Genomic DNA, 27,819 nt, shown 5'->3' on the forward strand with positions numbered 1-27,819 from the left:
AGCTGTAGTTCCCTCTCCCGCGCGGGGGGTGGCGGTGTTGGCGCGCGCCCTCCCTGCCCGGGCCCGCGCTGGGCCGCGCTGCCCAATCCCGAGCGCGCGACGGCCCCCTCAGGGCGGCGGCGGCGGGACCCACGGGAGCTGCGAGAGCCGCGGCCGGCGGGAGCTGTGGTGCGGCCGCTCCGCTCAGCGACCGGACAGCGGCAGCGGCGGGTGAGTGAGCTGCGGCGCGGCCCGGCGGCCCGGCCCGTGTTTTGTTTCCGTTTCTCCCCGGCGCCGCGAGTCTCATTTCCGTTTCGGGTTCAAACAACGACGAGGCGCTGCGAAAGGAGGGGGAGGGGGGAAGCGGGCGGGGTGGTGGGGGGAGGACCGGGGTCTTCGGGGAGGAGCGGCCTTCCCCGGCCGCTGGAATGCACTGGCCTGGATGCTGCGCCGCCTGCCCCCCGCCCGCCCGCGGGAGGGCCCGTGGTGACGGCTCTGAGGCGCTCTGTCCCGAGGGGCCTCGGCGCCGCCGGTCGGGTCCCGCGAGACGGAAATGAAGGCGACGGGGCTCGGAGAGGGGCCGGGCGTCGCGGCAGTACCGGCTCGCGAGAGGAGGATGCAACCCTCCCGCTCGGGTCCCAAGTCGGGCAGCCCGGACCGAGGAGCGCGGGCCCCACCGGGGCGTGAAGCTTGCCTCTGTCTGTAAAACTTACTTTGGGTGAAAACCTAGAAGGGTATTTGGCAGCTTGAATAGTTCGTTTCCTGGTGTTCGGGCAGGTACGAGCTGTACAACCGCTTCTCCTAGATCGGGTTTATTTTTTAACGTCTGACTGAAGATAAGGAAGCAGAACACTTGAAACTTGGTACGACTGCACCCCGTTTAGTGGTCCACTGTCTGAAATCCAGATCGGCTGATAACTTGCAAAACCTGATCGATCTATAAAGGATAGGTCGTCTGTTGTGTTACCTATTTCGTGTTGGTATTACAGTTCTATTAATAATAGGGATTGATAGTACTAGATCATCCGTGAACACCAAAGTTTCTCAGAGGCACAGGTATTCCCAGTGATTTGGCTTCAGTGTAAAATAATAATGCAGATGGCCTCCAGTAGTTATCCCCCACTTAACAGATACCTGGTAGGATAGCAAACACTAATTCTGCTAGCAGAGTTTGTGCCCTTATTATCATGGGTGTGTTACTTGCTTAATTCCTTGTGTTTTAGGGAAAAGATAGCTATTAACAGAACATTGGGACTTCTCCCCTGACTGCAAAATCCAAACAGTAAAAGATGCTGGAGTAGCAGTGGGCTGTCATTCAGGGATAAAAAAGGCTCTGTTGATAGGTGCCTTTTATGTTAATGGAGGTCTGTGTCAGGCGTTATGGTCAGATACCTTCTTGGATAGCAGGTGAGTCTTGGGGCTTTTTAGGTTGAAGGAAAAATAAAACCAGAGATCAGTAGGCTGAACCTTCCACACATCAAACACAGTTTTCTATGTTCCCCCAAACGCTGCTGTTGTAGTATTCCTGCCATATTGAGTCTCCTAGCAAGCTGAGCTGTTTGAATTTGCTTGTCTCTTAGTAGCCTTCAGGGAAGGCTCAGGAAGCTTAGTCCAATTTGAATTTACGTACTCTTTCAATCTCTGCGTCATCCTGTAGCAACAAATTTCGACAGACTTTGTGTGAAATGATTTATATTATTAGGAGTCTGTCTGTTCTAGCATGAGAAAGACTGAGTAATTTTCCCCTTTAGATTTCTCTGAACTATTAATGACTTTACATGTTTTCATAATGGTTAAGCTGATTCATCCCGTCATCTCCCTTTCTCACATCTGCGCTCAGTGGAACCATCTTTCTCCCTCTTTCTGTGCCTGCTGCCTGTGCATGTGCTCCCCTCTCCTACCTCTGCATGGTAACCAGAGATGTAGTAGAGCCTGTGAGATGCAGCCACAAGCTGCCTTTGAAGAGTGAGTGAAGTTATTAGTCTAGCTGCCAATTTGAAGTCCAGTCCATAGGGACTTCATAATATCTTACCTAATTCAATACAGTTACTATGCTGTTATAGTATTTACTCACTGTGCATTGCTTTGCATTTACCAGTATTGAAAATTTTCTGCCAGAAATCATTCAAAGATTCAAAAAGATGAGACCTGCAGAACAGAAATCCTAGCCTAAAACCTTTTGTGACCTTACTGGTAAACTCCATCACAAGAAAAATGATAACTCTTGTTGTTTTGGGGTTTTAATTTGATTGCTAATACAGGAATGAATTTCCCCCCTTTTCTATGATACCAGTTAGATTCTTTGGGAATTTTTATTAAGTGACTTTGCTCAAATCTTTTAACAGTCAACCAGATCACTTGTGGCCATGCAGGTGTCTGTTCTTTCAGATGTTTAATTAAGCTTGTCTGCATTCTTTAGAAGTGGTGTTTCATTCTTCCCCATTTATCATGAAGATGATTTAAGATTAAGTGATTTGGGAATTGGACTCCCAGGGCCCTCTTCAGTGTACACCACCATGCCAGTTCAGTGAGCCCTACCCAGCAGCTAGGGGATTTTCAGAGTCAGATCTGTGAGCTGAACAAATTCAGGTTCTGCTTCTAGTGGTAAGTTATTAATGAAGTGCTGTTTACCTTCTGTCTAGCCCTGGTAGCTTCTTATAGCTTGATATCGCATGTGGTGCTTGATTTATTTGAAACTGATTTTACATAATAGTTTTTGAAGGAGATAATGAGTGGTTTGGATTTCTTTAAACTTTTTATGTAACAGTGGTATAACGTAGTTGGTCACTTTTCCTTTTGAGAAGTTTTCAGGTTCCTTTACTAGCCTGTCTTTAATAAATTCTCTTATGAACAGTCGGGTTTGGCATAGAGTAGTCCCTGGGAAAGAATGATTCCAGGATGGAAATGTTACTAATCTTTTGTGGGTATTTAAATAGTAACATGTTTTGCTTTTTCTGCTGTGATTTTTTTTTTTTTTTTGACTCTGTTCTTCTTACTCCTTTTCCTGTGAGTTGGTGGTGTTATTTATTGTGAACTTTTAATATAATTTGGATGAGTTCTTTATCATATGTATTACATACTTATGATGTATGGGATGGTTAGTGAAACATAATAATATATAAACTATGTCTTTACAGACCAAATGCTTTAACATTCTCATTGACACTGCATATTTATTTTTAGTGTTTAGTTTAAAAAATGTTTGATAGGACACAACCCATCATCTAGTTTTGTTGGTCTATGACTTACCAAAAAAATTCTTTTCTGTTCACAGCTCTGTTCTTAAGACATTTTAGCCATGACTAAGAGAGAGGCAGAGGAGCTGATAGAAATAGAAATCGATGGAACTGAGAAACAGGAATGCACTGAAGAAAGGTAGGTACTGTGTTTGCTGTTTGGGGTCCTTAGGCTGCAATTGATTCAATTATTTGTTTTCTTTAACTGGTTTCAGATTTGTGGCTACACACACTGTCTGGTTATACAGATTTATTATTGGGTATTGTGTAATGCTTCAGAGATGGCATGGTTATGAAATAAGTACAAGTGTTTTCTAGCTAGGCAAAAGAAGTAACTTTAAACTGGCAGAAGTGTCTGGCTCAGTATGATCTCTGTAACCCTGCCGTTGATTGTTTCCACAGTTTTTCAACTTTCTTACTGGATAGAGAGTTCTTAATTTTGCTTGTGCACACTTCAGTTATTCTGTTTCTTATCCAGTGGTGGTTTTCTTGAAGTGGAGCTGTAGCCACTATTGGAAACCAATAGAGTGCTATCAGTGTTCTTCAATCTTTATTGCTTAAATCTCAAACTGTTTTGTTTATCTCTTGCTACATTCTTAGTAGTTCTCTTCTCCTACTTTCATGTGTGTGGGAATATGTCTACATGTACATGCTGCAAACCTTCTAGCTTCAATGTATCCTTCTGTAATGAGATGAGCCTCTCAGTCCATTACTTTACTGTTACACAGGGTCATTTGTTTTTAACAGAGCAGAAATTACATTCTGTATCTGTTGACTATAATGTTGTTAGGACCCTTGAAACAGATTCTGAAGTCAGATATGCTTTGACTTAATTACTTCAGCCTTGTTCTTGGGTTTGTTGGTTGGTTTTTTTTCTTCCTAATGCTCCCCTCATAGTTTTTACGACTGTTTTTCAAAGCACAGAGAGGCAGTTAATGTGTTGGGTAGAAATAGCTGAGGCTGGCAGGTCATGTGCTTCTTAAGAATCTGGTTTGGAGAACTGATTGAAAACCACACACTAGTTTCTTCTTACTCTGAGCTCCTTGTAAATTTTTAGTACTTATAAACTGACTATTTGTGTATACTTTCTGATTTCCTTCTGTGTAAATGTGGAGAGACCAGCAACACGTCTAAGGTTGTTGTTAAGACACGAGTCATATAACATTGATGTTTCTGAATGTCTGTGCCAATGCTGTCATTATTTTAAGTGCAGGACAACCATGGCACATGACTAATGTTTCATTCAAGGCTCTGTGTTGCTGCTGTTATTTCTGGTTGTCTCTTGTATGCATTAAGCTTAATCCATGTGCTGACTGGTGAAAAGGCATAGACAATTACTCTGTATGAGAGCAGATGTTTTTTATTCCTTTTTACCCCTATCTTTTAAGTTTCTGTATTTGTTTTTAATAGCTTTTAAGTGCGGTATAGGCAAGGCAAATAAAATCAGTTTGCTGCAAGTTAATATAGTGATTGTGACAATTTCTTGAAAATGGTGATCTGAAAATAATCTCGGTATTTAACCTAACTTTTTAATGGCAACAGTGTAAAAGGAAAGTTACATGACTGTAAAATCAATGGGACCAAACTTAGTAATTCGTGCTGTACTCAAGCTAAGAGTTTTTCTGCATGGTATTAAGATTTCAGAGCCAGTATTACCTTTTGTGTAGTTCACGTCTAACTTTTATAAAGCTTTTCTATATCACTGTATTAACATATAAGTAATTATTTGTTGTATTAATTTGGTATTTAAGCATCGTTGAGCAAACTTTTACCACAGCAGAATTTGTGAGTCAAGCTATTGACATCAATGAACCAATTGGAAATCTTAGGAAGTTGCTGGAACCCAGACTGCAGTGTTCCTTGGATACACATGAAATTTGCTTGCAAGATATCCAGGTAAACTGAAAGGCTATGAAAGACTTAACCTCTTAATGGAGAAGCATTTTGCATACTTTGTCCTTTCTATTGTTCAAGGAATTCATGGTTTATCTGGTATATTAATTACAATTAAGAGCTTATGTTAGGTTTGTTATCATCATACCATTTAATATGTACATACTAATTCTGTGTGAATAAAATCAAAATACTTCTGGGGTTCCCGGTGTGGGGATAAGAAAGGAAAAAATTACCACCTTGCAGGTGAAAGAAGAACAGGGGCAACAACAGTACTGTCTTTTCTTGAGCTAGCTCACTGTTGTGGTTTAAGGCCAGCCGGTAACTCTGAACCATGCAGCCACCCACTCACGCCCCCACCTTTTTCCCTCCACTCTGCTCCTGGAGGGATGGGGAGAAGAATCGAAAGAATGTAAATTGCGTAGGTTGAGATAAGAACAGTCCAGTAACTAAGGTATAACACAAAACCACAGCTGCTACCACCAATAATAATAATGATCGGAGTAAAATAAGGGGAGAGAATATGAAAGTAAAAGGGCAAAAGGAAAAGAAAACAATAAACACAAGTGCTGCACAATACAATTGCCTGCCACCTGCCAACCAACCAGAGCAACAATCTGGGCCTTCCGGGTACCTTCCTCCCCCAGCCCATATAACTGGGCATGACTTGCTGAGGTATGGAATACCAATTTGGCTAGTTTGGGGCAGGTGTCCTGTCTGCTTCCTCCTGGTTTCCCGTGCCCCTACTCACTGCAGAGCATGAGACTGAAAAGCCCTTGATTGGAGTAAACATTATTTATCAACAACCAAAACCATCAGTGTGTTATCAACATTGTTGTCAAACTAAAGTTGAAACCATTGCATTGCACCAGCTACTAAGAAGGAGAAAAGTAACTATTACAACTGAACCCAGGGCACTCACATAATTTGTTGCCGCCTGAACTTCTGCAAATCTAATCTTGTTTTGAATCTGCATAAAGCAAGAAGGTTTTTATACTGTTCAGGTGCATAGATAGCAAAATATTACTCAAGAAATGCCCCCCTATGTTTACAGGCATCACCACATGTTAGACAGTGCAACTGTTTTGCATCATGTGTACCTGCATGTTCTATTTGTAGTTACAATCAGACATCTGTAGCTTCTCCAGAATACTGCTTTAAAGACAAGAATATTTATGAAAGTGTTCAAAACTGATGGTGAGAATTGTGGATACTTTTCACAAAGTGAAGGTAATTCCAGGTATTGCATTGCCTTTTTAAGTGAAACTACTTTAAACAGAACAGAGTGGCGAGTTTCAAATTCCAATCAAATTCTTTGTCATTTACTCTGTCTACATAGTGCTAAAAATATGTGCATGCCTCTTCAGAAAATTTGCTGTAGGCACTAGGGTTTCTGAAGTTTAAAGGAGAATAAGTTCCTTGTAACTGTGAGACTAATACATATTTGTAATGTTTATTTTGCTTTTATCAAGCTGGACCCAGATCGAAGTCTTTTTGATCAAGGAGTAAAAACAGATGGAACAGTGCAACTCAGCGTGCAAGTAATATCTAGGCAAGGTAAGCAGTTATGTTTGTCTGTTGTACAGGCAAATTAATATTGTAGGAATACTTGTGAGTAAACCTAATGCCCTACTATTCCTAGCTGTAAAATTGAGAATATCACTGAATGGTAACATACTTTCAGAAAGTCTCTTCCATTGTGTGCTGTGGTTATAAGTAGTAGTAATTAAAATAAATGCCATAGAGTGATGCTATTTGAAATATTTTTTATAGTAACATTATATCAATTTCTAAGTTAAAAAATCCAAAAACCCAACAGCCCCTGCCCCCCAAATTCAAACAAACCTCGGTCAAATAGTGCTAGTTACAGTATGAGGCTTTCATTAACAGTCAGTAGTTACTCCTACCAGAACGAGTATCTAAGCAGGCAAAAGATTTTTTTTTCTAGATAGGTGACAGCTTCATCTTTGTGAGGTAAGCTTGTGTGCTTTGTGAATAATTAGATTATGTGAGTATATGTAGTTAACTCAAAATCTGTTGAAAGGCTGGGATCTCTATTATCTGGTTTTTCTTTGGATGAGAAGTCAAGAGTAAACCGTTGTGCCACCACTCATTGAAAACAACATTCATGTGCTCTGGGGAAAGCTACAGATGTTTGTTGCCATATTGTCAAACAAACAGTGACAAGTTCCTACTGGAGTAGTTTGTATTTTAATCGCTGTTTTCAGTTAGGTCAGCGAAGTAGATCAGCAAAATTTGGGGAGCACGTTCTGTTTTCTTGTGGCTTCAGTGTAATTAGAAGGAAGCCTTTCTGTTTTGTATTAACAGTATTAAGTAAAACTGATTTGTATTTAATGCTGTCAGGTGACTAGTGCTAGGTTGAATCCACAGTTCCCTATGTGTAATGGGGATTGGACTACCTTTCTGGTTTTAAATGCAGAGTAGAAATACCCTTCAGGGAACTAGAATATATGTTCTTAATTCATGCCCAGTAACTTGTAGCATACAGTGCTCAGCCTTCCAGTTTCAAAAGGATGCAGGTGATAAATATCTTCACTATTATCTTCCATTTCCTTCCTGAGGTTTGGTTTGTTTTTCTTTCTTCTTGAATGTAAAACTGAGGTGTGTGACCATGTAGCAAAGGAGCTGCTTTCATCCCCATCCCCTTAAAAGAAAGAAACACCCGAGTATTAAATACTTGTGTATAACATCAAGTTGATCTTTCGTGTTGTTATTCAGGCCGTGAGGCTTGACTCTTAAGCGACTTATAAAATTTTTGTAAGCTACCTGTAAATTCAAAGGAATAAACTCCAGCTGAAGTATAGTCCATTGTAGTTCTTTCATAGCATTTCATACAAGATATCTTAAAACATGAAGAACTTTCTAGTTTTCTTTTAACTTGCTGTTGAACACATTGCCTCTTGCAGAGTACTGAAAGAAGATATTAACTCCTGTGTGTAGATTCCAGAGATAGCAGGGAAATATTGTAAAGGCAGAAAGAAGTGCCTCTTGGCTGGGAAAGAGGTGGATGCTTGTTCTGGATTTTTTTGGGTTTGCTTTCCTACCCCGCCTCTTTGGTTCAATATTTCTTACAGGTCAAAATAGTTGTTCTTTATGCTACATGCTGAACATTCTGTTCCAGATTTATGAAATGGATCACCTAAATAAATCAGGAATCCCTAATACAGGGGGAGGGGAAAAGCGCAGTTTTCTATTCTTTGTATTATAAAGGGGCAGTTTTGTATTATATTCACTAATGTATATACTGTATAATAGAATATGTCGTTCTAATTTAGGATACTTGCAGAAAATTGATGATGCTTTTGTGTTTTGTTTCTTTCTGAAGTGTGCTAACACCTGTTAATCAGAAAGCTTTAAAACAACTTCTTAATTATATTTGCTTTGCTGTCTTTTAAGTTTTATGTTTGTTCTTTCTGTACCTAGGGTTAGAGCCCAAATTAAACATCCTTGAAATTGTGAAGCCTGTGGAGACTGTGGAGGTAGTGATTGATCCAGATGCTCATCATGGAGAGGCTGAAGCTCACCTTGTTGAGGAAGCTCAAGTGATAACCTTGGATGGAACAAAACATATTACAACAATTTCAGATGAAACCTCTGAACAAGTGACACGATGGGCTGCAGCATTGGAAGGCTACCGCAAGGAGCAGGAGCGCCTTGGAATACCCTATGGTAATAATACATGACTCTGTGCGTTCAAATGGGGGCTGGGTTCTTTTGTTCATTTGGGGGATTGTTTGGGGTTTTGTTTTGGGGTGAGATTTTTTTGTGTGTTGTTTTTTTTTTCATAAATGATAACTAATTTTGGCTATATAATTAAAATGCTCCAATACCTCAGATGCTTCTTATGATATGGGTAAGTATTAATCAAATACCTGCATAAGAAGGGACTAAAGAGAATCAATGCTTGTGATGTTTCTGTTAAAATAGTGCTTTATGCTCTACAAGCTTCTTGTCATTGCAGTTTTTAGAAAGCAGTTTTCTTCTTTCTTCCGTCCTTAAAATTATGTATGTTAGTGATAAAGCTCTTTTTCTCATGTGTCTGAATTTGAAGTAGACTCAGTACTTGGTGGGGTTTGACTTTAAAAATACTGAAACAAGTTGTTCATAGATTGTAAAGTGCAGTGTATGGTGTTAAATTAGATGTTGCATGGAAAGCCATACTTCTGCATACTGGCAAAAGGTGTTTCAGAACTGAATTTAAGTATCCTGGTAGGTTATCATCTCTTTGGAATTAATATTTTTACATAGCAGGCTGCCGATTTAATGTTAGCTTAGAAAAAGCACCTGTGAATGCCTGTTTAGGATTGAACTGAAACTGAGTTTTAGACCTGAATCACATTCAGGAGATTATCCAGCTGAGTTGCTTGTTCTGACATGCAGAAATGTACTGTCAAGGCATGTTCACCACAAGAAGCTGTAGTATCTAAGCAGACCTGCAAAACTGGAATGTATCTAGCAAGTGGGATACTTGGAAGTGTGAATTCCAGTGAAGTCACAGGTCTTTGCAGGATGTGTAGCTTGTCAGTATCTTAAATATATTTTTTTTGATAACTAAACCAATGTCATTTTCATTCCTTTTGGTGGTTTTTGTTGTTGGCAGCAAGCACTTCCAAAATAGTTTTCATCATGCTATGTCTGCGGATAATCAGGGGTTTAATGCAGAATGGTTTGGGGGGGGCAGGAGGAAGGTGAGGTGTTATCAGGAGCAGACTAATACCTTTCATTATCCTCTCCCATTAATATAACAAGAGCATTACTTAAACCTATGTTATTAAGTTGAATGATGTTGTTAATAAACTTTAATAATGTTGCTTTAAGAACAACTGTGACAACCCACAACTGTGACTTCAAAAGTTTAATGTTTTTTGTGTCATGGGAGTACAGATTTTCCAGGAAAATCATACTAGTTCATGATGGCAAAGATCTCTTATAATACAGTGTTCTCTTGATACCAGAAAAATGTGCTAAACTGTCTTCCCAGAATAAAACTTTGAATGTTATCTGAGTTGATGTTGCAGGGCCTTGAGTTGAAATAAGACACTTCTATGTTTTACATTATGGTACAGTCAAAAGTTTCTGAAAATAAAGAATGTAAAATGAATAAAGAATGTTAGAAGAGGTAACGGCCTCGAGCTGTGCCAGGGGACATTTAGATTTGATATTAGGAAGAATTTCTTCACCGAGGGGGTGATCAGGTGTCGGAACAGGCTGCCCAGGGAAGTGTTGTGTCCCTGTCCCTGGAGGTGTTGAAAAACCATGTAGATAAGGCCGTTAGTGACATGGTTTAGTGGTGGGCTTGGCAGTTATGAGGTAGAGGTTGAAGTTGATGATCTTAAAGGTCTTTTCCCACCTAGTTGATTCTGTGATTGAATATTCTTAAGGTTCTTATATAGTCCCCTCAAAAAGCCTTCCCTCTCCCCCAGCACTTCTAAATATACATCTTAAAACATAGCAAAAGAGGACAGTTTCCTTCAAAGAGTTGTGAGGCTTGGTTCTGTGAAGTTCTCTGAAGTTATTAAATTATTCCTTGAATCTTCCCAAAAGACAGGTTATGTTGAAATTAAAAGTCAAGTCCAGTCAGTAAATAATCATCATCCACAAGGTCATGGATTCAGTATCTTTATCCTTACATCCTCACAGGTTTCTCTATTTTGCTGAAAATAGAAAATAAGCATTTAGCAGGTCTTGAAAATGTTGTGCTTTCCCTTTGTGTTGTGTTTCGGTGAGTTTTACTAAAGATCAGATTTTTAGCTGTTAAAGCTGTTTCTACTAATAGAACCCCAAAATTTGGTACCACTGCAGAGGTCCCTAAGAAGGAAAACACTAATTCGCATGAGAAATAAAGCCAGGAAAAGAAACAGCAGAAAGCTTGGAAACCATGGAACTGGTTAGAGAAAATAATGTTTTACGTTACCTTGCAGATTATGTCAATAAGAACAAATTAGCAGCTTTCTGATGAGAATTCACTGCTGACAAAGTTTTGAAGACCAAAACCCTTTTGTTGTGGCTTTTCCCATTGCATGGGTTTAGGTAGCAACAGTGAAGAATTATGCGATGTTACTCTCTTTTATTAAGCAAAATGGAATTTGTAGCTCCTAGGTAATGTTTATAGACTGAGAAATCTTTGCTTTCTTTAATTCTTAACATAAAAACTTGTCAAGGTGACATCTGTTTGGCGTCTCATAATTTAAAAATACATAAGTTTTCTGCTTCTGATTTTTACCCTTGAGACAGTTAAAGTAAATATCCCTACTTTAGTTTCCATCTCCAGTTCATACTCTGTTTTAATATATTGCATACAACATTACTAAAGTTCTGATGATAATGTTTGGACTTACCCATCTTCTTTCAAGGTTGTTCGTACTAATTCTGCTTGAAACAACAGACTTTTTATGTTAAAATGTCTTGAGTCAACAAATCATGTATTGCACATATGTTGAGTTGATTATTTATTACCATTTTTGTATGTTCCTCTGCTTTGTGAGTTGTCTGTACAGGCTGTACACAAGCTGTACTGTGTTTGGCAACAGAATTTAAATGCTGTGCATGTTGTGGAGGGTATAATGGTTAATACCAAATTTACTCAAAAAAGGTGGATGTTGTATAGGATTTCTGACTCATCAAAGTGATATAAAGTATACTAAAACACAAGAGTAAATTACACTTATTAAAATACAGCAATTGCAATATATTGTTCAATGACAGTATTAGTGTGATTTCTATTGCCTGTCTTTATAATGCAATCACCATCATGATGTTGTGTGTCCCTAGCCGCTAGGAAGGAATACGTGGGTTAAAACCAACTCAAGCCCATTGGTCTCTTCAAATCTCCTTTGCTTCTTGTCTAGTTCATGTACTTTATTTTGGGCTGAGCCACATATTAATTCGCTTTCTGACTGGGGGAGACATTAACACCACCAGCTGATTCACTCAACTGTTGATAGCTGTTTATCTACCACCCTTCAGTCTCCTTTTTGTTGAGATAAAGTCATTTTAAGAGCAGTCAACTTTCCATCCAGTCAGATTCGATTATGGTAACTATGTGTCGTGGTTTAAGCCCAGCTGGTAACTCAGAACCATGCAGCCGCTCTCTCAGTTTCCTTCTTCTTCTCCCATCAAATGATGGAAGAATTGAAAGAATGTAACTCCCATGGGTTGAGATAAGAACAGTCCAGTAACTAAGGTATAATGCAAAACCACTGCTGCTACCATCAGTAATAATAATGATAAGGGGAGATAAAAAGGGGAGAGAATATAACACTGAAAGGGGAAAAGGAAAATAAAACAATAAACTCAAGTGATGCACAGTACAATTGCTCACCACCCACTGACCGATACCCAGCCTGACTCGAGCAGCTATCCCTGCCTTCCCGGTAACTCCCCCCAGTTTCTATACTGGCATGACGTGCTGTGATACGGAATACCCCTTTGGCTAGTTTGGGTTGGGTGTCCTGTGTCTCTGCTTTCTCCTGGCTTCTTGTGCCCCTCCTCACTGACAGAGCATGAGAAACAGAAAAGTCCTTGATCTTAGTAAGCATTACTTAGCAACAGCTAAGAACATTGGCGTCTTATCAGCATTGTTCTCAGGCTAAAGTCAAAAACACTGTACTGCACCAGCTACTAGGAAGGAATAAAAATTACTTCTACAACTGAACCCAGGACAGTATCCACCCCTTACTCCATACCATTCATGTCATGCTCGGATCCCATGTTTTTCAATGTACCATCACTTTTTGTCTCTCATATATGTGTATATATATACACGCCCAAAGAGAGAGATACCATTCCTTAGTTCATGCACCATCCCTATAAAGTTTTCTGAATTCATTCGGTCTATGATGTAAGGCTCCCAGAGCGAAAGCAATCCCATGAGTGGGTTTGCCTTTAGCTGAAGCAGGAATAACCCCGACTGTCTTCCCTAGCAAATTCTTTATGTGCACCACAGGAACTTTATTCCCCCTCTATGTATATAAAAGTTCTGATTGGGCTGGGCCAGCCCTGTTGGCAGATCCTTTGGTGTTGACCAACCAGGTGGCTTTTGGTAAATGTGTATCCCAGTGTTTGAAAGTCCCACCACCCATTGCTCTCAGTGTAGTTTTTAACAGCTCATTGTACCATTTGATTTTCCCAGAGGCTAGTGCATGGTAGGGCATGTGTTTTTTCCCACAGCCATACCACCTTGAGAATGCTCTGTTTCATCTGATCTCAAAAGTTAAGGAGGGTCAGGCTCAGGTATTGTCTAAGGTTAAATGACAATCTATGAGGACCACCAAGAGATTTTCCCTGAGGCTGGATAGTCATGAGTGGCAGGATGTATGGGACAGTATGGGCAACTGTCTAGGCCAGTGGGCCCCCCCTGCGCTTTGGAACTTCACCCCCAAACAAGTGTGAAATCCAAAAAAACAAGTAAAACACTTAAATGAGGTGTGTTATCATCCTGGTCATACCAGAGAGGGACAAATCATGGCAACATGCTGGGGCTTGGCCTACACCCACAGAGCATCTCTGGAAAAAGATGTTTCTGGATCTGATGACAAAGCAACAGACAGCGCAGCTACTCAACCTGCAAGCACAGCAGCTACACCAACCCCAACAACAGACACTGCAGCTGAACCAAATGGCTAATCCATGCCAATATCAATTGTCCCTATAAGCAAGGGGAAAAGCAAACAAGAGCCACAAAGAGCAACCCATGCAGTGAAGAAAGATGAAGAAGCAATCCATGTACTAGAGGGGATAGTATCTGAACAGGAGTTATTACTACAGGAGTTAAGAGGAAGAGGTACCTTCTCAATCCCAGACCTCGACCGAGCTGTAGAATATATGAAAAGATTCATCCATCTTCCAGATGAGCACATCATCACCTGGTTGCTCCGATGCTGGGACAATGGGGCCAACGGTCATGAACTAGAAGGTAGGGAAGCCAAGCAGCTGGGATTACTTACTAAGGAAGGGGAAATTGACAAAGCAATTGCAGAAGAGAAACAAGCCCTCAGCCTTTGGAGGCAGCTCTTGGCAGCTGTGAAGGAAAGATTTCCCTACAAGGATGATGTTATGTGTCACTCAGCCAAGTGGACCACGATAGAGAAAGGCATCCAGTCCTTGGAGGGAATCAGCCATTCTAGAGATGACCTATCGTAGGCCGGATGCTGGGAATGCACCCGTAGATCCACATGAAGTTGAATGTACATGACCCATGTGGTGGAAACTTACACAGAGTGTACCATCATCATATGCCCACTTACTGGCGTCAATGACCTGGAGTGAGGCAGCACCATCAACAGTGGATGAAGTGAGTTGTCAACTCCTGAGAGTTTGAAGACAGTCTCAACCCTTCCATCATTTCAGCTGTGGGAAAACTCCTGACCCAGGAGTTCATACAATTGAGAGATGATCTGTCCAGCTCCCCACCTGTACCAACTTGCATTTCAGATATTAGCAGAAGGTACCCTGTTGCCTGAGAGAAGATACAGGAGGTGCACACCGTGGGCTACCCAATGGTTTTACCTGCGGGATCACATTGAGCGCCAACTGAGAACAGTGCTGATAACACACCAGTGGTTTTAGATGTTGCTAAGTAATGCTTACTCCAATCAAGGACTTTTCGGTCTCATTCCCTTCCAGTGAGGAGGGTCATAAGAAGCTGGGAGAAAACAGAGACAGGACACCTGACCCAAACTAGCCAAAGGAGTATTCCATACCTCAGCATGTCATGCCCAGTCTATAAACTGGGGGGAGTTATCCGGAAGGCCCAGATTGCTGCTCTGGTCAGGCTGGGTATCAGTCGACAGGTGGTGAGCAATTGCATTGTGTATCACTTGTTTTTATTGTTTTTTTTTCCTTTTCCCCTTTTAGTTTTCTATTCTCTCCCCTTGTTATTTCCCTTATCATTATTATCAGTGGTGGTACCAGTAGTGAGTTTGTGTTATACCTTAGTTACTGGACAGCTCTTATTTCAACCAGTGGGATTTACACTCTTTTGATTCTCCTCTTGGAGCAGGGGATAGTGAGCGAGCCGCTGCATGGTTCTGCGTTACTGGCTGGGCTTAAACCACAACAGTGTGCTTCTTGATGTTCTGTATTTACTTTCATGGAAGTTATTACGCAATTGAGGAGGAATCTTGCAACAATATTGTTTGCAATTTTTTCTCTCTTTTCCCAGATCCTGTGCAGTGGTCAACAGACCAGGTGCTCCACTGGGTGGTGTGGGTGATGAAGGAGTTCAGTATGACTGACATTGACCTCAATGCACTCAGCATTCCTGGGCGGGAGCTCTGTATCCTCAGTCAGGAAGACTTCTTCCAGCGTGTCCCACGGGGAGAGATCCTGTGGAGCCATTTGGAGCTTCTTCGAAAGTGTATGGGAGATTTTTCTGTAGCTGATATTACTTATTCCCCTGTTCCTTTTTTCTTTTCTTCCTATCTTTCTTTCACGATGAAAATAATTGTGAGCAGTTGTTTTTTCTCTACTTAAAATGGGCTGATGCCAACCTTATGAAGTTTAACCATGCCAAGTGCAAGGTCCTACACCTGGGTTGGAGCAATCCCAGGCACAGCTACGAGTTGGGCAGAGAAGAGATTCAGAGCAGCCCTGAGGCGAAGGACTTGGGGGTGTTGGTCAATGAGAAAATGAACATGAGCTGGATTCAGTGTGCACTCGCAGCCCAGAAAGCCAACCATATCCTGGGCTGCATCAAAAGAAGCGTGACCAGCAGGTCGAAAGAGGTGATCCTGCCCCTCTACTCTGCTCTCATGAGACCTCACTTGAAGTATTGTGTACAGTTCTGGTGTCCTCAACATAAAAAGGACATGGAACTGTTGGAACAAGTGCAGAGGAGGGCCACGAGGATGATCAGGGGAATGAAGCACCTCCCATATGAAGATAGGCTGAGAAAGTTGGGGCTGTTCAGCCTGCAGAGGAGAAGGCTGCGTGGAGTATCTGAAGGGGGCTATAGGGATGCTGCTGATGGACTTTAGGGACTGTAGTGATAGGACAAGGGGTAACGGGTTGAAACTTAAACAGGGGAAGTTTAGATTGGATATAAGGAAGAAATTCTTTACTGTGAGGGTGGTGAGGCACTGGAATGGGTTGCCCAAGGAAGTTGTGAATGCTCCATCTTTGGCGGTGTTCAAGGCCAGGTTGGATGAGACCTTGGGTGACATGGTTTAGTGTGAGGTGTCCCTTCCCATGGCAGGGGGGTTGGAACTTGATGATTGTAAGGTGCTTTCCAACCCTAACTATTCTATGATTCTAATATTGGCAGTAAAAATGAGGGTATCAATACAGGATGACAGGAGGTATTATTGAAAGTGTCTGCTGTTATAAAACATGTCTGCGTGCTAAAAGCTTTTTGCCCGTCTTTTATCAAACTTCATAACTAATAGGAAATAATGACTGATAATTCCTCCTTTGTTTTTAATAAAGATTCTTAGTTTGTGCATCTCCCAAATTTGATAGTTTTATAATTAAATATTGATTGTGAGTTATTTAATGTACATCTCTATGTCATATAGAAGTGAAGATTATTAAGCATAGGCAATGAAATCCTTAGTACGTAACTGATAAAGTGATGCCTTTATATTCATAATACAGTAATTGTATTCATGATACAATAATTGTTCATTTCAGATTTACCATGCTTGAATGTAATTTGGCAGACTAAAAACTATTTTCATCTTCATTTGCATGAATTAGCTAAGGCTTTTAGGTGATGGAGAATGCATAAGTACCTTGAAATTCACCATGTACATCCTTATTTCTAAAAATTGAATGGCAGACATTAAGTGTCTCTACTCATAAGACCATGAGCTATGCATTTCTCTTTAAAACTGATACCAAATTTTGTATTTTTCTAATATGAAATCTGAAACTCCTTGATCTTAAGGTGATTTGCAGTTTGTGGTTAAATAAAAACTTGAGGTTTTTTCTTAATTTGCAGATGTGTTGGCTAGCCAAGAACACTCTGGAGAAATAGCAACTGTTACTATTGATCAGCGTAAGTACTTGTGTCAGCAGTTAATTCACACAATTAACTGTTTGCAGGTTTAGCACTTTGGTTCAGCACTATAATAGTGCAGCATTTAAAACATCACTCTCTTAATTTAATCTTAGAGAGAGGGGAGGGGTGGCACATTACTTGATGAGGGGAGGAGGGCATATTTTAAACTTCAGAGCAAAATGTTGGGTTTCTGGATATCTTGTTACTGTCAGAAAGGTGGTGTATGACCTGAACTATGAGAGTTTTCAGCTTTTGCTTCTGGATGGTCAGTTTTCCACTCTCTTGAAATAAGCTGTCTAGGATACATATTTGAGGTCTTGAGCAGTTCTGATTTTTTAGGTTATATTTTATATTACATGTTTACAGGTTCAAACTGAAATGGGGAAGTTTGGCTTAGATGTAAGGAAGTTCTTTACTGTGAGGGTGGTGAGGCACTGGAACAGGTTGCCCAAAGAAGTGATGAATGCTGCATCTCTGTCAGTGTTCAAAGCCAGGGTGGACAGAGTTTTGGGTGACATGGTCTAGTGTGTGGTGTCCCTGCCCATGGCAGGAGGGTTGGAATCCCCCCTCTAGTTCCAACCTAAATGATCTTAAGGTCCTTTCCAACCCTAACTATTCTGTGATTTTGTGATACATTGCATTAATGAATGGATGTATTAAAATATTATGATTTCAAAAGAAAGTGTCTCTAAAAACTGAAAGGAGATGTGGAAAAGAGGACTTGCTTAGAAACCAATATTAGAAAAAATATATTAAAGTAACTTTTCAGTTATCTGACGCTCATTCTTCCAGCTGAAGCAGTGTCATCAATTATTGAAATGAATCAATTTTCAGCATACTTCTAAGCAGCTTAAATAGACCATGCATTGCATCCTGGGTTTGTGTCTAGTTAAAGCCACCTACAGTGGAGCATTTGCATCTTCTTATACCATTGCACTAGAAGGGTGTTTAATTGCTGTTTGAAACAGCAGGTATGTACAGTGAGCACTGAGAAAAATGCATTAGGGTAGATCATACAGGGAACAACGTAAAGATGAAAACAAAGGCATGAGAGGGTCTGGTTTGTTGTTTTTTGGGTTTTTTTATGGAAACATATAATACATATGATAGTAAATTAAATCTGATATTTCATCTGTATTGTGGCATCTGTACTATGAGTCTAAACCAACAATTTCCACTGTAAGAGGTAAAAAGTCTGTAAATTATTCTTGGCAGTGTGACTTACACAGTGTATCTTTTTAGCAAAGGAAAAAACTAGCTCCTAGATGACATGATAGTGCAGATAATAAATAATACATGTCTATTTCTGTGCCAACAATTTATTATTGATGTTCTGCAATGTTCTCTGCTTTACAGCTGTGCAGATTATTCCAGCATCTGTACAGCCTGCTACCCCAACCACCATTAAAGTAATAAACAGCAGTGCAAAGGCAGCTAAAGTACAGAGAGCTCCAAGGATCTCTGGGGAAGACAGAAGTTCCCCTGGGAACAGAACAGGTATTGTCTCCATTATTTTTAAATGCAAGTGCAGTAAACACTTAGTAATTTGAATTACAGTTTTGTAGAACACATCTTTGTCATTCTAAACGTGATGTTTGTAGAAGTCCATGTGATTTGAAGAGGACTGGAACTACAAAATGTATCACAAGCACTTGCAGGCCTGGCAGGTTGGTTACCTCATGGAGGCACTGTGTGGTGCTGCAGCTTTTGAGTCCTACAGCAAATAAAATGCCTAAGATTGTTTCTATAACTTAACTGTCCTCTCAAACCACTGCATAGCATTTATTCAAGCTCTTAACTTCTTTCTACTTTCCATTTGCAGAAAAGGGAGAAAATAAACTACATGTTGTGGAATCCTAGCCTATACTTGTTTTCACACCACTCCTTTGGTGGCTTGAGAATTTAACAAGTCTCAGATTTCTTGTTTTGTTTATTTTTGGAATTACTGTTATTCATACATATTTCTCTTTGATTATTGATAACTCAATTTCTTTATCTTATTTTTTCTTGCTGTGATTTTTCATAGAATCACAGAATAGGTTGGAAGGAATATTAAAGATCATGTGTTTCCAATCCCTCTGCCATGGGCGTGGACAGCTTCCACTAGACCAGGTTGCTCAAAGTCCCATCCAACCTGGCCTTGAACACTGCCAGGGATGGGACAGCCACAACTTCTCTGGGCAACCAGTGCCAGTGCCTCACCACCCTCATAGTAAAGAACTTCTTTTTAATATCTCATCTAAATCTCCTGTCTTTCAGTTTAACCTTGTGCTGTCACTACATGCCCTTGTAAAAAGTCCCTCTCCAGCTTCCATGTAGGCTCCCTTTAAGCACTGGAAGCTGCTGTAATATCTCCCCTGAGTCTTCTCCAGGCTGCACAAGCCCAGCTCTCTCAGCCTGTCTTCATAGGAAAGGTGCTCCAGCCCTCTGAGCATCTTCATGGCCTTCCTATGGACAATTTTGCTTTAGTTCTCTGCACTGAGAACTTTCTTTCTGTTAAATCCTCTCCTTGCCCTTGAATTTTTATTTGTTTTAAACTCCATAAAAACTTGTTCTGATGTCATTTAAGATTCTTAGGCCAAGATTTTATCAGCTGACATCAGTGGGGAAATTGGAGACTAAACTATTTTTGAAAAAACAACTTCTATTTTGTATGTGTATGTAAGTGCCTGAAGAGGAACAAGCAGCTCTACATCTGTTTTGTTTTAGGGACAGATATATGTCTAAATGACTGTGTTTAGTGTTACATAATGGGTTTTTTTTTTCCTGAAGTTCTAGGAGCAGATTTGAGAGAAATCTTTATGTATTCATTTTTTCTGTATTCCTCAGTTTCTTTTTAATAGATTAATTCTGATGGCTTTGCAAGAAAATTTTTACAAGAGAATAATTAGAAGAAATTAGCTAAGTGCAAGTATTTTTTCCATCATATAGTCTATGCTGGTCTGCTTTAATATGTTGGTTGAAAATTTTAGATATGAAGGGACTATAAAAAGGACTAATTTAAATGGATCTTGTTATTTCCATTTCAACAGGAAACAATGGCCAGATCCAGTTGTGGCAGTTTTTGTTAGAACTTCTCACTGACAAAGATGCTCGGGACTGTATTTCTTGGGTTGGTGATGAAGGAGAGTTTAAACTGAATCAACCAGAACTGGTTGCACAAAAATGGGGACAGCGCAAAAACAAACCCACTATGAACTATGAGAAGCTTAGTCGAGCTTTGAGGTAAGAAACTTTAGGAACTGCTCAGGTATGAAGTGATCTGCTTCTACTTTGCAATTTTAGCTATAATAATGCAAGACTTGCAGCTTCTTAAATAAAGGCATAAACAGATCCTCTCAGATCCTCTGAAGCTACTCCTTCCCATCAGATTGTCCTAGTCTTAGGGATGAGGTGTTTGTTCGAGTTGTTGGGTTTTTCTGTTGGGTTTTGGTTTGGTTTGGGTTTTTTTCCTTAAAGAAGCAAGATATGTGAATACTCAGAATTACTGACTTATTTTTAAAGAAAGATATGTATTGCCTAATCCTGCAAATTACTTAAGCAGTTTTAGGAACTCGTTTTTATATGAATGAAGTTAGTCTGAGATCTAAGATTTACTGTTCAGCATTTTCGCATTCGGCTACATTATTTTTTTTAAAGGAAATAAACTCATCTAGCACTGTTTAAAAAAAAAAAATCAACTTCTATTTAGAGCTACCTGTGTGAGAAATTATGGTAAAGTTACCATAATCTGGCTTCCTTTAGTCTTTTAGGGAGGTTTTAAATAAAATCAGTATGCATAAGAATGAATGAGTACTTTCACTGGGGAGGACCCAAGTCTGGAAAACCATGAATGGCATAGAGTCAGTAAAGAGCAACTGCCCATACATGAGCAGGAGGCATCAGAAGAAACTGTCAGGCACCAAATACACAACTAAATTATATCGTTTTGTTTGTCTTCTAACTTCTTTAGACAAAGTGTTGTGGATGCCCAAATTATTTTATGAGTTTGAGAGGTAAGTGGACAAATTAACAAAAAATAGATACTCTGAAGGATATTAGGTATGGAAAGATGCACCTTCGTGAGTTCCTGAGCCCCAAATCACTGAGAGCAAGGAAGAGCATCGATAGATGCCTACTCTAGTTTCATGCTTTTTCTTATGTGTCCTCTTTTGGTCTGTTGGAGTCTGTCCTGTTCTAGATAGATCTTTAGTCTGGTCTTGTATGGCTGCTCTTGCGTTATTTATATATTAGGATGTTACTGGTTTTGGAGGATCACAGAATCCCATGGGTGAGAAGGCCTCAGGAGGAGTCTGGCCCAAAGCAGGGCCTTTCCAGTGGAGCTGCTCCCCAACCTGTATTGATGCAGTACCATTCCCAGATTTCCAACCTGGTTTTGTGAATGTATGCCTTTGTGTACTGAAGATATATGTGAAAACTTCCAGGAACATAAAAACGATGTAAATTATGCTGATTTCAGAGGGGTTTTGTCAATAAACTATGCAGAAGATCTCAAAGGCAGCTGAAGAACTTTAGAATAATGTTATCACTGGGATATTAACCAGATGTCTGCACAGTAATTTGCATAAATCACTATTAGAGAAGTTTTGCATTTATATTTTAGTCACAGAATTACAGAAATCATTCCTCAGAATGTTTCCATTTTGGCAGCTGCATCAATATTGACGTGTTTTCTAACACTTGAATGTCTGAAGGGATATTTAACGTCTCTTGCTACTCCCATGATAAACACTGTTGCTGAGCTAATTTTTTCTTAAATGTTAATATATTTAGTTTACTAATATACTGAAATTACTGTGTCAATTGTTGATTAATACTGAAAATGATGTTGGTATTATTGAGAAATGTGCTAGCTCTTCTGCCGAGCTGTAGGAAAACCAGGCAGTATGGAAACCTAAGCAGGGTAAGAAAACAGAAGAGAACCTCTTTTTGTTACATACACCTTGGTAAATTTTCTAAAATCTACATTTGTTTAGTTATCCAGTAGGGAAGTGAGACTTGAAAAAAATACTTCATCCCCTGTATTACTCTGGAACAAAGTTTTCATGTGACTCGGAACATTCCAGTAACTAAGGTTTTGTAAACATGCATGGGTATTTATTCTTTCTTTACTTTTGAATAAGCAAATGCTGTAATCAGAAATACATTCAAATTAATATTGAAAAATTGCTCTGCCTACATTGCCTCAATTTTAGCTTGAATGTTTCTAGCACATGATGTGGGAATCTTGCATGGTTTGGGGCAGACTAATTTGTTGTTGTCCTTTTTGTTTCTGGTCATGTCAGTAATGCAGACTTGATAATTTAAAGACATTTATTCAGTTATGTAAAGCATTTTTTCTACAGCTCTATTTTGGCACAGGCATTATAGTACAATGTAAATGTGAATGTTTGTACAGAGTTAAATAGCTTAAAATTGTCCAGTGGCACTCGGCGTATGTGCAAATGTGCCATAGCCACATTTTGCGAACTCTGCTTTTCTTTGTATTGACACAGGTGAGCACAGCTCCCAGTTCCCCAATTTCTTGGTGCCCAGTACCTATCACATTGAACATGAATACCTGCCCAGTGTTCCCATGCTCTAAGCTATGCTGTATTTCACACACAAGGGATACATACACCAGGGTATCCTTCCTCAGTTCTGCCCAGTACTGCAAGACTGTGCTTCAAAACTGAGCATAAATCATCCTCCCACCCTTGAGGTTGCAGGGTTCATCTAACCCATTACAACTAATCCTCATTGCCTTGCTAGTAGGCTGGATGTGGTGGACACCATACAACAACAGGTCCTTCAGGTGGTGCGAAGAGGGTGCTTTGGAGGCTGGGGCTGGTGTGGAGAAGTGCTGAGTGGGAGTTCAGTATCAGTTAAGAGCAAGCGTAATGATCTGGAGGAGAAAACAGAGAGGAGTTGAGGGAGGCACAGGTGGTAGCTTGGGGGAGGTGGAGTGAGGAGGAGGACTGAAGAGGAAGCTTTTATATAACTATATGTCATTCAGGAGGAAGGTGAAGGTGATCTTTGACAAACAGACCAAACTTTACTCACAGAGCAATAGCAGAGCTAATTTGACAGTTCGTGTAGTCTGTAACAGACCTCTGTGGCTTCTTGCATGACATCAGCAACCAGCAGGCTTCTCAGTATTTTTTCTATATAGCCTCTCTCTCATCCTGTCTTTGCTTGGATCCTGACCCCCAAAAGTAAGAAATTGAAAGGCTTTTTTTTTTCTGGATTTTTTTTTGTTTGGATATTTTTTTTTTTTTTTTTTTTTTTTTTTTTTTTTTTTTTTTTTCAGAATTTGAGGTGGCTGAAGAAATTTGGTTGGATTCTTTAGTAACTTACCTTTTCCACTAGGGCTGGGAGGTAGAAGTTAGTCTTTTAATTGACTTATTTTGCTGGTGAATGACCATCTTTGCTTTACAAGCATGGCATTCAAGGGACTGAGTTCAGACAGTCAAGAAATCTGGGCTGATTTGTACTACATTTGGGTAATGGTTTTGAGGAAATTAAATTGGGAGGGGGTGTTTTTGTAGTTTGGGGGGGTTTCTATTGGTTGGTTTTGATTTTTTCCAAATTTATCACAAGCTTGTTAAGCTCATCAAGTCCAAGTAATGTACCAGGCACTTAGGTTTTCTTAATGAGATATGTGACATGCATTCTGTTACTGCCTGCAGTGAGACAAGAACAGCAACAAAACTGTAAAATGTTGAACTTCTGTCTTATTGATATCACCTAAAGTTTTATAATGTCTCTGGAATACATTGGGTCCTACAGACTTTGTTATCTTTTCTTCATTTCTGCCTAGTCTGATGATTCTTTTGTGGCACAATGTAAAAAGTATTCAGAGTTAGAGAAGTTACTTTTAGTTGTAAATAAAGATAAAGGATGTAGTTTTGCCAGTATATGAGCTATAAACAAACAAATAAACATGCTTTTATAGTTTTACTTCCATCTTTGAAAACAGTAGGGAGAGAACAGCTGCTTCAGTATCATAGGTACTACAGTGCTAATTGTCAAACTGTTTCCAATGTGAATTTTTTCTTCAGAAAATCAAAGACAAGAGTAAAGAAACAAAAGGATTAATGAGGGGGGAGACAACATTTTGTTATTAAGGCAAACACTAAATAAAACTTGTTATCCCCCCAATCTGTTTTTAAACTGCTCTAAGACCTTCATTTCTGGTACTTCCAGACTACCTATAAAATAATTACTATGTTTTGTTTCTCTTTAATGTGTCAAGTTGCAGGGACAATTTTCAGCCCTCTTCCCTTTTCTCATGTAAGAAAATGCCTAAATAGTACCTTGGTGCATGAAATTATATGATAATCTTAATGAGAAAAAGTTTCATATTTTGGCTTCTGTGTAACCCTAAGTAGCTAGCCAGTGTGTATGGAAGTTACAGGTGTTGCAAATATACACTGATTTTATTATTTATTTATTGCAGGTATTACTATGATGGAGACATGATCTGCAAAGTGCAAGGCAAGAGGTTTGTATACAAATTTGTCTGTGACTTGAAAACTCTCATTGGATACAGCGCAGGGGAGTTGAATCGGTTGGTCACGGAATGTGAGCAGAAGAAACTCGCCAAGATGCAGCTCCATGGCATTGCACAGCCAGTTACAGCGGTGGCACTAGCTACAGCATCCCTGCAAACAGAGAAAGATAATTAAGCACTAGGAACTGAAAGTGGGAATCTGAGGCCTTTCCTATATAACCAGAGCAGGTGCTGCTCTTATCTTTGTCAGAATTAGAAACTTCTTTTGTTTCTTGACAGTACAGAAAAATAGAGCATGATTTTCTATAAAGAACTGGGACTTGCATAAATTTGGATCCTTTAACAGCATATATTTCAATATAAGTTAAGGGATCACCACAGCTTCTGCAGCCTTAAGCCAGGGCCTCTGTGGTATGCCATCTGAAATGGGTGAGGAAGGTTGAACTAGTCAGCGCTGTGTCCACAGCTGTACGAAGTAATTCTTGCAGCACTTTTTACAAAAATGGAGTACCTGCAGAAAGCAGGCTGATCAGTTGTGTGAACTCAGTCCTTTCCAGTCTTTTGTTCTCTGCTGAATTACCAAATGGCGTTTTATACTTTCAAAGTTAAACATGTTCATTATTCGCATTTAATCAAGCAGAACCAAAAGGCTCATTGAACGCTACAAAGCATCAGGTTCTTAAAATAGATTCTGTGTTTATAAGCAAGGGAAACAAAGAGTAGACAGAACTGGAGATCAGTGCTGAAGAAGGAGATCCAGATTTAGGTCTGGCTTAAGTGAAAAGCCAATTAATGAGTATTTCATTGTAATATGTAGATAACATGCATATATGAGGGCAAATACTTCCCTGTTTTGAAAAACACTGTTAAGGCTAGCCATTTAGCAAAAAATGAAGACAAACTTCTTCCTCACTGCCACCCCCATCAAGTGATTTGAAAACTTGAAAAAGTTGCCCTCACCCAAAGAGTAGTTTGTTGGGGGGGGGGGTAAATGCTCTGTTCTACAAGGTGCTTATACCTGCTTAGAAGTCAACCTTAGTAACTGAAGACTTAAGTTAATCACAGTCAGTAGTCCCTGTTTAGAAACAAAATGCAAGTTGGAAATAGTTTTACAGAGAACTGAAGTTTGATTTCCAAATTATTTTACAGTCTGACATATATTGAAATAGAAAGATGTGTGTTTTATTTAAAATCAGTTTCTTTCTGAACTTCAAGTGGTGTTTTTGGAAGTTTCACAAGCCAAATGCATGCTTCAGAGCTGGGTGCAATTTGAAATCTGGATGATGAATAGAAATAGTTGGAATGTATCCTGAATTCTGCAGTACGGAGAGTACTTTGTGTGAACTTTCACATGCAGTAGAAAGGAGGCTGCAGCTTTTGAGCTTCTGTACTGATGCCTATCAGGCTGTTTCTTTTGGTGGCTGAAAATGATGCAATTTAGGTTTGTTTTTGCCTCTTCATGTTGTTAAACAGTGTAAGTATTATGTCACCAATGCATTTTTTCCAACTTTCTGTAAGTAAACCCCCTCTGGTAACAATTAAAATGCAAATGTATAAGGGAAACCTTTTAATTCTGTGAGGGATCAAGCTACTCTTAAACCTTATATCAAAAGCGCTTGTACAGTGAGGTTCTAAACAAAATGTGTTTATACTGAGTAGTGAGAGCACTGGACTGTTGCTCTTGATCTGGAAAGGACCGGTCATGCTTGCAGGCAGAGGTCAAAGAACACAGAAGACTTGTGTATTTTAAAGGTGCATTGAGGACAAAACTTTGTTTATAGGTGGATGTTCATCTGCAGATAGTTTTTCTTTAACAAGAAATCTTGCATGTAGTTCTGGCCTACCTTTATCATCATCACCATGATTCTGAATTTTTTCAGTAACTCTTGATATCGTTTTCATTCTTGAGCTCTTAAAGCACTTCACCTACGGAGTATGCTGGGTTTATTTTGTATTTGAAAAAAATCTTAAGCCCTGAGCAAAATAGATGCATGCATCTGTCACAAGAAGTCAGCCATCAGTCCATTCATTACTGTTACAGTAGTCTGATTCCACCGGTTGGCAGGTGTTTGACTTATGCAAATAGATGCAGGTTCACTTAAATCAAAGATTTAAGATGAAGCCAGTAGTTCAGTGGCAGCAATGATGTGTATAACACTGCTCTGTTATGATTTGATACAAGTCACTGGTTTTGTTTAGCAGAGTTCACGGGAGGCCTTTTTAGTTAAAATACAGTATAAAAAGAAGAGAAGCTTAAAATATCAGCTTTCTGGATCAAACTGGGCTATGGGAGGATTAACTAGCAGCAAATTTGAAATCTGGTATCAATACTTTATTCCCCTGAATGGTCTTGTTACATGGTAAGCCCTGTAGGGGAAACGTCTAGTATATCACATTTTCCTTGTAAATACATCTGATTATTTTGCAGCTTTTCAGTAGGTGTGACAGTCCTTTGGGTTCTTCATTGTGGGATCACCTCCTTTTCCACTGTGTTCTAATTAGCAAAGAAGGAATCTTTCAAATGGTATAAAATCACTGTCACATTCTCTGTAGCCGAGGGAGAAATCTGTGACTAACTTGATGTCTTCAATAAAATAAAAGATGTAGAATATTGTCAAAGGTGGTTCTGTTGCTGCCAGAAGGAAAACATAGAAAGAATATTCCCAATTTTTTGTAAAACAGAAGGGGTTTTGCATAATTTTTACTCTTTAAATAAAGACACTTATACTCTGCTAATAATTATGTATTTCTTCTGTGTTTTGCATTTTTTTTGGTAATTTTACATGAAACAATTATTTTCTATTTTTACTCTGATAAAATATTTGTGCATAAAATGTCAATATAGTAAAATAAAAATGTTATACAGCTAATGCCTATTGACTTAATTTTTCAGAAAGCCATTAGCAGTGTCATTCAGGTGGAACCAGTTTCAGGATGAATACATGCACTTCATTCTCATTACACTTAAGATCACAAGCTACTTGGAGGGTGAAGGCAGACTTTTCTAAGATGCATCTTCTTTGACACAATACTTGGCTCTGTGTTTCTACTTTTAAACCGGGACTCTGTGTCCTTTGTTACTGTAAGAGCTTTCTTGAACATCTTAATTGTAAATCTCAGAATGGTGCTTTGATAAAACTGATGATGAAAACTTAACTGCAGGCCCAAATGGTGCCCTGTAAAATAGGTTTATGCTTTTA

At 39.6% G+C, this 27,819-nt stretch overlaps 1 protein-coding gene across 4 annotated transcripts; it reads left to right on the forward strand.

Moving 5' to 3' along the window:
- The first annotated feature begins 71 nt into the window (after positions 1–71).
- On the forward strand, positions 72–27,365 carry GABPA (GA binding protein transcription factor subunit alpha). Of its 4 annotated transcripts, XM_080614059.1 has the most exons (11): positions 72–210; positions 3,254–3,354; positions 4,967–5,111; positions 6,581–6,665; positions 8,553–8,798; positions 15,292–15,486; positions 17,068–17,124; positions 18,484–18,624; positions 20,160–20,352; positions 21,080–21,122; positions 24,566–24,698. In XM_080614059.1, exons 2-10 carry the CDS (start codon positions 3,278–3,280, stop codon positions 21,111–21,113), a joined length of 1,173 nt encoding a protein of 390 aa, XP_080470185.1. In that variant the 5' UTR covers positions 72–210; positions 3,254–3,277; the 3' UTR covers positions 21,114–21,122; positions 24,566–24,698. The 4 variants fall into 4 exon arrangements, with proteins under 4 accessions (XP_080470185.1, XP_080470182.1, XP_080470183.1 ...); XM_080614056.1 differs by lacking the exon at positions 21,080–21,122 and having other exon boundaries at positions 24,566–27,365; XM_080614057.1 differs by lacking the exon at positions 21,080–21,122 and having other exon boundaries at positions 4,993–5,111; positions 24,566–27,365.
- The last annotated feature ends 454 nt before the right edge of the window (positions 27,366–27,819 follow it).

This window comes from Psittacula echo (assembly GCF_963264785.1).
Source record: "Psittacula echo genome assembly, chromosome: 3".
Lineage (NCBI taxonomy): Eukaryota > Metazoa > Chordata > Aves > Psittaciformes > Psittacidae > Psittacula > Psittacula echo.

Excerpts from the sequence above, each read along its gene's own strand:
- GABPA (XM_080614056.1), top strand. The coding sequence starts at position 3,278 with ATGACTAAGAGAGAGGCAGAGGAGCTGATAGAAATAGAAATCGATGGA. Across the intron at positions 8,799-15,291 it reads GCGCCTTGGAATACCCTATG|ATCCTGTGCAGTGGTCAACA; the intron begins GTAATAATACAT and ends CTCTTTTCCCAG. Across the intron at positions 15,487-17,067 it reads TTTGGAGCTTCTTCGAAAGT|ATGTGTTGGCTAGCCAAGAA; the intron begins GTATGGGAGATT and ends CTTAATTTGCAG.